Source organism: Melanerpes formicivorus, unplaced genomic scaffold (assembly GCF_026170545.1).
Source record: "Melanerpes formicivorus ecotype bairdi unplaced genomic scaffold, bMelFor1.0.p_v2 SCAF_6, whole genome shotgun sequence".
Classification (NCBI taxonomy): domain Eukaryota; kingdom Metazoa; phylum Chordata; class Aves; order Piciformes; family Picidae; genus Melanerpes; species Melanerpes formicivorus.
In genome coordinates this window covers 26608278-26620975 of record NW_027142358.1, presented here as the reverse complement: position 1 = coordinate 26620975, position 12698 = coordinate 26608278, and the positions used below count along the sequence as shown (strand labels likewise).

The 12698-nt window shown below is 41.8% G+C and overlaps 1 protein-coding gene across 1 annotated transcript in view; it reads left to right on the top strand.

Annotated features, from left to right (window-relative positions):
• Positions 1–9160, top strand: part of CUNH10orf90 (chromosome unknown C10orf90 homolog) — an 83430-nt gene extending 74270 nt beyond the window's left edge. Inside the window, exons 7-9 of the mRNA XM_068140205.1 lie at positions 6354–6417; positions 7581–7680; positions 8212–9160. Of these exons, the coding sequence (XP_067996306.1) occupies positions 6354–6417; positions 7581–7680; positions 8212–8250 (203 nt within the window). The 3' untranslated portion in view covers positions 8251–9160. The remainder of the gene's footprint in view (positions 1–6353; positions 6418–7580; positions 7681–8211) is intronic.
• The last annotated feature ends 3538 nt before the right edge of the window (positions 9161–12698 follow it).

Below are 12698 nucleotides of genomic sequence, written 5' to 3'. Positions count from 1 at the left end.
ATATTTATCTTAGATTCAAGACTAATTTTTCAGGGCACTGTTGATTTTAAAAAGGCAGTGCTTAAAAAAAAAATCCATTATATTTTAGGACTTCTCTGGGCAAGTGGGATTTTGCTGAATTGGTTTGGGGTTTTTTTCAGTTCAGGAAAAAAAATCAGCTTAATCGGAGAGCTACCACTGTTAGTGCTCTGTCGTTCAGGCACTGGCAACACATCCTCAAAGGCACGTTTTCGCTCCTAACAAACGAGGAGAATTTGCATTCAGATTAGTAGAAAATATATGCTGGACAGTGTAGGGGAAGGCTTGTTTTCAGATAGCTTTGGAACAACTATGTTTTGCCCTTGAGTTAGGAATGCACACCTTATCAGTAACTCAGAGAAAGAAAGAGGGAAATGTAGCGGAAGATTTGCCCTTGGTTGAGTTAGGCCACGTTTAATCTTTGACGTAGAAAAGAACATAAGCATCTTCTAAGTGAGGAGAAAGACTTGGCAGAGTCCGATGTGTTGGAATATTATTTTGTTGTTTTAACCTATTATATGCCTTAATTACATGCACACCAGGAGAAAATAACCAATTAAGATGTGACACACATGCTTTCTAAAAGAGTGTGCAACTTCGCTGTGTGATGTATTAAACATCTTCACCTGGTAACATCTTGGCCTGGAAGCTGTGCTTGTAGTGCCTTCAGGGTGATTGAGCACCAAAACCATGTTACTACAGGGCAGAGTTTATCCTTTGTTAAGTTTTGCTGCGCTTTAAAATGCTTTTGTGGTAAATAGTAAGTCAGGGGATGGTTCCAACACAATCATTTTATCTGTTCCCTGTTTAAACATTTACCAACTTCCTGTGCAGGAAAGTTATTCATCCTGTCTGAGTTGCAGTTTAACATTAGTTAAAGTATGTTACAGTGATGATCCATTTACCTTCATTTGCAACTCGCTGAAGTGGCTTCTTTCTCCCACTATGGACATGCCAGACAACAGTTGCACCCAGTGTTGATATAAATACCAGAGGCTCAGTAGTTTCACAAGGTCTGAATAAAACATCAGTGAAGTGTTTTATACCTACCTGTCTATGCCCTTTCTTTTTTTAACTGCAGTGCATCACTGGAAATGCTGAATGCCTGCTCTGAAATCTCTTCTATCCTTCAAAATAGTTTTCTCCAAAAGTAATACAATGCTATGAAATTTGGTAAGGAATGTTGATGAAATGCCATTTACAAGACTATCAACTTGTGGAATTATCCAGTTTATGCCCTACTTTGATCTTCCCTTGGTAGGAAAGAATGTTAATTCAGGTCTTCATGATATGTTTGGCAGGTTATTACAGCTCTGTATGTCTGCTGCGCTTCAGCTTTGAAATATGCTTTCTTCTCTGTATGGAATATTAACAAATGTTTAAATGCACATATGATTTTTATTTTCTCATTTAATACCACCTTTTATTTTCCCATTTTTAAAAGCCTAATATTAAAATCCACCAAGGATTAGCTTTATTTCTACCTCATGCTTGCATGTGATTTTTCTCTTCTTTTTTTTCTTCTTCTTGTACATAGCAACCTGAGAGTGAGGCCAAATATACTACATGAGTCATGCAATCATAGAGTGATTTAGTTTGGAAAGAACCTTGAAAGGTCATCTAGTCCGTCCTCCCCTGCAGTGAGCAGGGACATCTGCATCTAGTTCAGGTTGCTCAGAGCCCCAAACAACCTGACCTGGAAGAGTTCCAGGGATGGAGCATCAAACCACCTCTCTGGCCAACCCATGCCAGTGTCTCACTATTTCCAGTGTGAAAGCTTATCTCTTATCTACATCTTCCTCTTTTAGTTTAAAACCGTCACCCCTTGCCCTGTTGCAACAGGCCCTTCCAAAAAGATTTACCCCAGCCTTTTTGTAACCTTCTAGCTATTGAAAGGCTGCAAGAAGATCCCCCAGAGCCTTTTTGTTTTCCAGCTGAACAACCCCAGTCGTCTCTGCCTGTCCTCATAGCAGAGGGCTTCTATTCTCAGATCTTTTCTGGGGCTTCCTCTGGGCCTGCTCCAGCAGGTTTGAATCCTTCTTATCACCGAGTATGTACTTCCAAGTGTTAACCTTATTAACACTCCACACAAGGTAGTTTTATAACCAAGGTAGATTCTCTTTTTTTCTTTTTTCCCTTGGAGGATTTTCCCCAGTGTCTCTCTTTAATTCTTCTTCTCAAAGTCTCCAGCACAGGCACACACATAGTTACAGGCTGCTTGGTGTGGGCAGTGATGGGTCTGATGCCCTTCAAGACTTTTCTAAGCCATCAGGAGAGGGTTACTCTAGAGGAACCCACACAGCTCTTGGCCTTTGCAGTCCTTCCCAGCCCTTGAACACAGAGCCCAACCCATCTTAGCAACTCAGATTAAAAATGCAGATTAGATTCTCAGGCTGTTTGCAAGACAGGTCACAGACCTGCAGATCCTTGGCTGGGTTTTTCATCCTTCCCATGTTCTGGTAGTTATGCACAGAGGTCTGGAAATGTTAATGTGCCATTAACAGCTTTTATTTAGGAAAAAGGAAGTGAACCCTAAAATAATTAGTTTTGTTCCACAGATCTGATGTCTGAGAACCTCTGGAATAAAAATTTGTGAATTTGAGCAGATATCACTCATGGTGCACAGGAAATCATGTAAAAGTTGGCCTCTGCTAGCCAGTCATTCTCTCTGATGGTATTGCATCTCATGTGAGGTCCAGCTTGACTTTCTGTGTGAGGGCTTAGTGCAGGTTTCTGCAGTGTTATTTGTAGTGCCCTCAACTACTCTTCTGTGCCCAAGGATGGAGGAACGTGCAAGGTATTGGTTGTGACCATACTCATGGTACTGAGGATCGTAGTGATACACAGACAAAACTGCTGTGCAACTTGAAATCCTCCTTTCTTTTTGTTTTCCCTGTAATATTTTTTTTTTTTTGGTGCCACAGAGAATGCTAAGTGATGGGTTTATACAATTTCAGTCTGATCCCATGCTGCTCTTTGAGTTAGAGGGTGTGCCTTGTGGCATCCTGGCCTGCATCAGGAACAGTGTGGCCAGCAGGAGCAGGGAGGTCATTCTGCCCCTGTATACTGCACTGGTTAGGCCACACCTCGAGTACTGTGTCCAGTTCTGGGCCCCTCAGTTTAGGAAGGATGTTGACTTGCTGGAACGAGTCCAGAGAAGGGCAACAAAGTTGGTGAGGGGTTTGGAACACAAGCCCTATGAGGAAAGACTGAGGGAGCTGGGGTTGCTCAGCCTGGAGAAGAGGAGACTCAGGGGTGACCTTATTGCCCTCTACAACTACCTAAAGGGAGGTTGTAGACAGGTGGATGATGGTCTCTTCTCCCAGGCAGCCAGTACCAGAACAAGAGGACACAGTCTCAGGTTGCGCCAGGGGAGGTTCAGGTTGGATGTTAGGAAGAAGTTCTATACAGAGAGAGTGATTGCCCATTGGAATGGGCTGCCTGGGGAAGTGGTGGAGTCACCGTCATTGAAGGTGTTCAGGAAGAGACTTGATGGGGTGCTTGGTGCCATGGTTTATTTGTTTGGGTGGGTTGGATTGGTTGATGGGCTGGACACGATGATCTTGAAGGTCTCTTCCAACCTGGTTTGGTTTATTCTAATAAAGGTTTATTCTAATTCTAAAGAAATCTACAGCTCTGAGCTATCAGAATGAGTTGTGCAACCTCAAGCTGCAAAAGACAACTATATGGCTGCTCTGAAGTGTGCTGGCATCCACACTGCTCCCAGAAAATCAATGACCTTGGACCCTAATTTTTTTGCCAGGACCGTTTGGTCACAGACAATCTGCCCCCTTCAGTTTCATGGTTATTTGGACAGCAATAGCATCCAAGTGTTTATTCCTCTTAAGCTAGTTAACATGTAAATGAACATAAACCCACTAATAAATAAAAGTCAAATTAAGTTTTCCTAGCAAACTGGGCGTGATGCTGGTGTGCACTGAAGATTTAATATGCATGATTAAGTGTAGACAATTGCTGAGTGGAGAAAAGTTAGTCCTTGGGCAGAAGAGGGTTTGCTGTTTCCTCTCCTTTCACAGTTTGTTTTGAAAACTGTACCAGTCTAGAGGAGGAAAGGCTGTAAGGCTCCTTTCTTGTTTTTGCATCAAGGTAAAACAGCGATCTTGCAGAACGTGTAGCATTTCCGTGAGAAACGCAGTTAACTTGAGTGAGACTTTGCCTCTGGGTGTAGCCCCACAAGCTGCTCGGGGCTGTTTGGTTGTGAAGACATCACCCATAAATATCCTCAAAACATTTGGTGCCTTAAACAGCAGGGAAGTAAATCTGGTGGTGAAAGAGTTTTACTTTGGGCAATGGTCACTGGGTCTGTTCAGGGCCAGAGTTTGCCCTAGGCAGTTCTGGAACAAATTATTCTCTGTATTTACTTCTCTGCCTTGATTATTGTGTTTTGTCTCTTCAGTAGGGTGGCAGAAAGAGGCTGATGTGGTACCTGCTGTGATATATATTATGTCTTCTAAACTTCCTTGGAAAATGAAAGGGTTTATAAGTTTGTGCATAGATTTGTCTTATGCATGTGTTTTGTGAATGGCAAATACCTTTTGATGTTCAGATAACTGCACGGGGCATCGTATTGATGTCCTTGGTGCTCCAGGGAAACTGCCTGGACCTGGGTGGGCATAGGCAGTGCTCTGGTTCTCCTTGTGTTCAGAGACCTCCATTTCATATGCCTGAACTGAGAAGTTCAAGTCAAAATTGTCAATGTCACCTGTATGCATTAGGGGTAGCAGCTTGTGCACTCCAGGGATGTTCCTTCCCCATCTCTGGATGTGTCCTGTTGTCGAGAGGGATGACCCTGCATCCTGTCTCCCCATTTTTTCTTTCGTTGTCTTGGTGTAAATCTAAGTAACAACTGTGCAGGCAGCAGACCTCTACTCCATTGTTTTCCTGATAAACTTGGCCAGTCTTACATAACCTCAAAGAATCCAAGTGTGGTGGGGGTTGAAAAGGACCTCTGCTAAAGCAGGATCACTCAGAGAAGGTTGCTCAGGATCACATCCAGGTGGGTTTGGAATCTCTCCAGAGATTCCAACCTCTATGGGCAGCCTGATCCAGTGCTCTGAGATCCTCACAACAAAGAAGTTTTTCCTCATGTTGCCCCTTGACCCATCTCCTTTATCTAGAATCAGTTCTATTTACATAATTTCTAACTTCCCACCTTGTACAAACATCTCTACCCATTTGGAAATCAATTTTGGAAGGAAGGTATTAAAATCACCCATTTCTGAGACTCGGGGACTGCTAAGATCAGCAATTATTTTCCTGTATCCAGGGAAAAGCTGTTTGGAATTATCATAGAGATCTTCATATTTGATCAGGAAAGGGTCATTTAATTTTCTTCCTCCTCCTAACATCATGCATTATTCACAGCCCTGCAAAACAGGTGTAAATTGAATCAGAAATGATCATACCAGGCCAGGTTCACAACATATACCAGCTGAGGATGTGGCCAGTGTGCAAGAATCTGGGGAAAATAATCACTTAGGATCACAGACTGGTTTCAGTTGGAAGAGAACCTTAAAGGTCACCTAGTTCAACCCCACTGCAGTCATCAGAGAGATCTTCAACCAGAACCCCAAACAACCTGACCTGAAATGGCTCCAGGAATGGGGCATCTGCTATCTCTCTGAGCAATGTCACTTGGTAAAGCTGAAATCTTTGCTGGTTCTTGATCTGAGTAAAGGGTGTACACAGCTGCATGTGGCAATAACCAAACTGATATGCAATTAACTCTGCAAGGAAGGTCATTGCTGTGGGTCTTATCCATTCTTTTTCTGTTGGATAGTTTCTGGGACTTATTAATCTCCAGGCTTTCCATTGACCTCTGGAGATTTGGATCATAGACTGTTTTGGGTTGAAAAGGACCTTTGAAGGTCATCTCTTTCAATGCCCCAATATATTATATTATATATTATAAATATATATATTATATTATATATATATAATATATATATTATAACCCCCCTTTAAGTACTGTGAAAGGCCATAAGAAAGTCTCCCTAGAGCCTTCTTATCTTCAGGCTGACCAATCCTAACTCTCACAGCAGAAGGCTTCCAGCCCTCTGACCATTTTACTGGCCTCTGGACTCACTCCAATAGGTCTGTGTATCACCTGTACTGAGGACTCCAGAGCTGGACCCAGCACTGTAGGTGGCATCTTACTAGTGAGGAGCAGAGGGATGCAATCATCTTCCTTGGGCTACTGGCTGCACTGCTTGTTATCAGAAACTGAATCAGAAATGGGATATGAGGATTACATGAACATGACTTTTCAGTAAATGTATACTCCTCTAACATTAACTTTGTTTCCTCTCTGCTAGATAACCTCTTCAAACCAAAGGAAAGATTCATTCCAGAGAAGGAGATGCATATGAGATCAAAAAGGTATCAATCACTTTTGCTTAGAGCTTGCTGTGAATTGCTTCATCTCATACCTAAGGCACCTTCCTATGCTGGAGTCTTGACCTGCCATTTTGCTTGCCTTGTTTTTGTGTTGTGCTCAAGGGGTTTTTTCCCACTGTATCTGTGTGAGGCATCTGCCCTTTGGGCACTCAAAGCATGAGATACCCATGGCACGAACACCAAGTCCCTGGCAGGTACCTTACCATAGGACATTCAAAAATAGAAGTAGTAACTTTGTTGGGTTTTTTTTCACCCTGATTATGGGATATAGCGTGGGAATCATAGCAAGCTGTTAGGAATGTGGTGTCTGATCTTAAATTACAGTGTACTTCATGTCATTGTTTACAGCGAGGAAAGCTCCGTGTGGTTACCATGCAGATTTTATTCCATTTTTAGGAGTTCTCAAGATGTGTCCCGTTTCTTTTCTCCAAAATACAGTCTCCAGCCAACGCAGGCTGCTTCAAGACCTCAATGTTGCACAGTATTATGAGGGAAAATCAGAACTTATCAGGCTTTGTGTGCATGTGAAGAACAGGACTGCTGCAAAGGATGGACCAACTTTCTTTTTGTATTGTTAGAAATTTTAGCATTGCTTTCAGTGGAAAAAGATCAGACCAAGTCACCTTTTTGAGAGCAACTCACTTTTTGTGCACTCATTGGTGAAAGGCGTTCCTAATGACAGTGAAAAAACACTAACAGTCTACAGATGTTTAATGATAGTTGTCTTGTAACTTAGAAAAATACCTGAAAATAATTGCTTGGTAATAGTTTTGTGACATAAATACGAAGTGGTGTGCTGGCCAGATCCTGGTTTGAATTATGTTGCTGTAAACTGAAACCAACTCCACTGAGCTCATTGGAAGCTACTTTAGAATTAGGCTGTTTCACTGAGATAACCTGATCCCCTCTCTCTCATTACTTTTTAGTCCACATTTAGGAGTGTTTTTCAGCAAGGCAAGTTTTGTAGAAAAACATCATTGTCAAGAATTTCTAATTCCCATGTCATAAATCTAATTTTCCTGCTTAGAGATGCACATTAATGACAAACACTACATTGAAGGCAAATGTTTCCTACAGGAAAACCAAATTACTTGTGAGTCCTAGGGATGATGGCATGTGAAGTTAACTTTCTAAATTAATTCCAGGATTTATGACAATTTACCTGAAGTAAAGAAGAAACAAGAAGAAAAACAGAAGAGGATCATCATCCAAAGCAACAGGCTGCGCGCTGAGATGTTTAAAAAGGTAAGGATGTACCTTGAATGTCAAGCGTGGTGGTGTGATCCTGGGTTACCCGTGAACGGGGTCCTGCCTGGAGAGCCTGTGCTGACTGTGGTCAAAGCCTGAGAGCAAAGGATGGGGTTTAAATCTTGTCCTTGGGGACAGGCACTTCTTTAAACTTGAATTAACAGTTGAACCTTGTACTGGCATCAGCATTCTAGAAATTCTGTTGTGTAAGTGAGTAATTAGTTGTGGAAAAAAGCTGCATTAGCATGGTTAATCCCGGTGCAGAGCTGAGGCAGTGCCAGCTAATCCTGCTCCAACTCACATACAACGTAAGTGCTCTATTTCTCTGTCTAATTTCAACGCTTCCTGTCCAAGACAGGAAAGCTTTCAGTGCTTTTTTTATTGTGAGCAGTGTATCCAGTAGATGTGAAGTCTGAGCATGCCAATACTACCTCACCTACTGTATCACTGAAGACTTCTGCACTTATATCCACCTCACGTCTTTTAAAGGTTTCTTAAGGCTGTTTATTCCATTGTTCTTTTTCCTAGCAATTACTGGACCAGCTCCTTCAAAGAAACACAGAGTGAGAAAGGATTCTCTTGCCCATCATCCTAATGGGATCTTGAATGCTGTTGACTGCTAGATAAACCATAAAATTTGTTATCTCACTTACCTGGAGGTATTTTTCTAATCTTTGTCTCTTTATATAAAGAAAGGTAATTTATATATCAACTGAAATTTTAAGGCAACTTTTAAGTAAGTCAAAGACAGTCTAAAAGGGAAAGCAGCTCTTCTAGAGCATCACCTTTTGATCAGTTTAACCAAAGGAAATAATTTGGAGATATTTTTTTCCTCTTTCTTTTTTAATGTCAATGGTGAATTACAATGGTATTATTTATCTTAATTGTTTAGGAGTACACAGCCTTTGTAGCAATACAGCTGGGTTTGTGAGATCTGGAAAACTTCTTTCTCTGAAATACTCTTATTAATTGATTTCCTGTGAGTTAAATCCTTGAAGTAAAGCAAAATGAATATCATTATTTGTTGTGTTTAGAAACCAGATGAAATAGGATTACTACATAATCATAGCAGCAGCGGTTTCACGTTAATACTTAACAGACGAAAAGGGACCAATATTGCAGTTCTCCAAAGGAGTTTATTCCTGTTTGTATAGTGAATCTACATCAGAAGCTTACCTGTTAAAGAGCAATACTTAAACATTTGATTATAACACTATTTTTCATGTTTGTTTGTTTTTTAATTGTAATATATATATATATATATTTTACTCTGTGTAAGCATTAAGTATTTATAGAAATGGCATATTAAGACGTGGTGCCAAGAAATATGTTTGCATCAAAACTGCTGAACTGAAACCATCTGTAATGTTTCCTCCAAAAATATTTAAATCATTATTTGTGCATTTTGGAAGTAAAAACCACCAGCTTACAAACCAAGGGAGTTTATTTATGGAATAAAATATGAATATAATATTCATCCAACGGCTATGGTTTATTTGGCGCTGTTAAATATAACACTGGAATGGAAGCTGCTTGAGAAGTCGTGCCTTTGTGTGCCACAAATCCTATGGTAAAAAATATTGTCCATAAAAATTATTGCAAGCCTTAACCTCTGTTGCACGAACACTCACTGGAGCTTGTTTAAATGGGGCTGGAATTTGGCCTTTATATCTCTGCTTTATTTTTCTAATCTGGTCTCAGATGTAAGGTCAGGTTTTTTGGAAGAGGGATGTTTTGTGAGCTGGGCTTTGACCACTGAGATAGCCTCCAGCTGTGTGACCCATGCTGGACTCAAGAGACCTGGTTACAGATTGTTCTCGGACTCTCTCTGTTAGATTACTTTGCTTCTTTGTGTTTCAGCTTCCTAGTTTGTAAAGTGGGATTCATGATGTTAATTTCTGCTCCCAGAAAAGACAGAGATTTAGTGAACAAACACTCTGCATTCCTGATAGATACCTTTAAATACTCATCAATTAATTCAATGTATTTCAAGAGGACATGTTAAAGTGAGAAACAGAGAAAGAAACTGCCAGGGTTCTCCCCAGAAAAGCTCTTTTTCATGGAATCCTAAAATGGTTTGTGTTGAAAGAGACCTTTATAGGTCACCTAGTCCAATACCCCTGCAAAAAGCAGAGACATCTTCAGCTATATTAGGTTGCTCAGAGCCCCATCCAAAATGGCCTTGAATGTTAAGAAGGACTTTTTAGCCAAGCAAGTAATTCTGTACTGGAAAATGAGGTCAGGGTTGGACCACAAATGGGTCTAAGAAAAATTTGTCCAAAGGAACTGCAAGAACAAGCATCCTTCAAGCTTTACAGCTCAGCTGTGTGGTAGATCTGCTTTCCTGTGGGGTTCATTGATGCTTCTTGCTGCTCTGCAGGAGAAAACACATGGCCTGTCTCAATGAGGAGGGCCTTTCTCTCTCTGGTGGACTTCTGAGTCTCCACCACAGAGTGATAAATTATAGCCATAAACACAACCACACACATCGTCTCTTAGACCGAATCTGGGGGATTATCTTTCAAGCTTTTGTCCAGTTAGAGCTCACTGCCACAACTAGAGATATTTCCAATAGAAGTCAGGGCCAAAGTTCCCTTTGATTTCAGTAGGAACCCAGCATGTTTTCCCCTTGGTTCCTTAGTCTCTGGTTTCTTGACTTCAGAGAAAGGCAGCTTTTGTTCATCAGGTTTTTACCCTTTGGGAGTGTTGTTTCCTGCACTCATCCATAGAGACATACAATGTACATTTAAGCCTGCTTTGCTATATTAAGCCTGCTTGTAGTCTTACCCTAGAGCTACAGTAGGATGTTTTTGTATGGAGACAAGACATGTGGCATTTGGTATGCATGAAGCACGCAGCAAGGTACCCACTTCCTGCATGAGGGATGTTCCCTCCTGTGGGACTGACACCTACTGCCACCAGGAGAGGAAAGCCCAAAAACTTTTCCTGCTTCTTCTCTGGCAGAGTGGAAGTCCTTGTTGGGACTGAACAAGTACTTCACAGGGAAATTGGACATTTATCCTGAAGGATGCCCAAGAAATAAAGGTAGATGGCTTAATCTGACTGCCATAATAAATCCCTCCTCCATGCCCAGTTTTAGATGCATAGGTAAATGTGTGTAAATATATTAGACATGCTTCTCACTGTTTAGCTGGGAATGTCAGACAGAGGAGGTGATCCTCCTTAGAAATCATGGCACCCAGGTCTTTGGGAGGAAACAAACCACATGAGCCACTGGGATGAACATCGCAGACTTGGTATGACATGGTTCAGCCTGGTTTCTGCCTCTTGGAACCCCCATGAGCATACTGATCTAGGGCAGGACCCTTCTCAACTGACTTGGTTTCCTCTCATTTCTGCTGGTCATCCTTGGAGGCAGGGTACCACACCAGCCTGCTTCATCCTCCTCCAGCATTTTGAATTGGAAATTCTCTTATATAAAAAAGCCTGAGAGTATACCTGGTGAGCAAAATGTATCATGCAAATCAGTGTCTGGGAAGGTTTTATGCAATATGAAACCTTTGCTTCAGACAACCAAAAATTATCTCTGTTGCAAAACTGATTTCTCTTTCTGGGCATCAGAAAAGAAGGTATCTGGTAATGCATCCAGCAAACAATTCTGACATTCATTTCAGCTCTGCGATCCAGTCCTTGTAGTAGAAAATAGACTGTAGAGGAAAATGTTACTTCAGGAAAACATGAGCCTCACAGGCCTTGCCCTGCAGAAGCAGACATCAACTTAATGAAATTTGGAGCTGGGGAAAAAATGGTATAATACCACTTTGGAGTCTCAGGCATCTCAGAATAAAGAGTACGTTTGCGATCAGATTGCATTTGACACAGAAAACTCCCCAGCTTAAACTGGAGATCACCCATGCTTGTCAAACACTGGAGTTTTCCTTCTCATTGGATGATGTTTGAGTTCAGGTCCTCTGGCTGTTGGCCCATGCCATTTGTCTTCAAGAAGGACACGTCACACTGATTCAACTACACAAGGATTAATACTGTTGCAATAGGCATTGTCATTTGTTCTGCAGCTCCATTGTTGGGCCATCTCTTTGCTTGCTGCTCATTTGAACATGTTCAAAAACAGTGCTTCACAACAGATGTTGACTGGGGTGAGATTTTGAGATGATTTTGGACCATTAAGAGACAGGGTCTGTGTAAGTTTGCTGACATATTGGAAAGCAGCTCTCTGAAGAAGGACCTGGGAATCCTGGTAGACAAGTTCACTGTGAGATAGCAATGTGCCCTCAAGGACAGGAAGACAAATTGTATTCTGGGGCTCATTAAGAATGTGGGCAGCAGGTTGAGGGCGGTCCTCCCCCTTTACTCTGCCCTAATAAGACTGCATCTGGAGTATTGTGTTCAGTTCTGGCCTCCTCAGTTCAAGAGGAGCAGGGAATTACTGGAGAGAGTCAAACAGAGGGGCACAAAGATGCTGAGGGGACTGGAGCATCTCTAATGAGAAAAATCTGAGAAACCTTGGGCTGTTTAGCTTGGAGAAGACTGAGAGGGCATCTTTCCAATGCATATAAATACCTAAAGGGTGGAGGTCATGAGGATGGGGCTGGGCTCTTTTCAGTGTTCAGTCCTGACAGGACAAGGAGCAATATGTACAAGTAGAACACAGGAAGTTCCACCTAAATATAAGGAAAAACTTCTTTGCTATGAGAGTGCTGGAGCCCTGGAACAGGCTACCTAGAGAGGTTGTGGAGTCTCCTTTGGAGACTTTCAAAACCCACCTGAATGCATTCCTATGCAACCTGATCTAGGCAAACCTGCATTAGAAGGAGAGTTGGACTAGGTCATCCCCAGAGGTTCCAACCCCCACCATTCTGTGATTCGGTATTCTTCTTCCAAAACAGAAAAGCCTCTCAGCAGGATCAATGTTTTGCATTATTCAGAATGGAGCCCACATGGGGAATGCACAGTGTTTCAGGTGTGCAGGACATGGTGTTTGTTTGCTTGCTGGCATCATTGATTTCATCTGACAGAAATACCTTGTTGAGGAT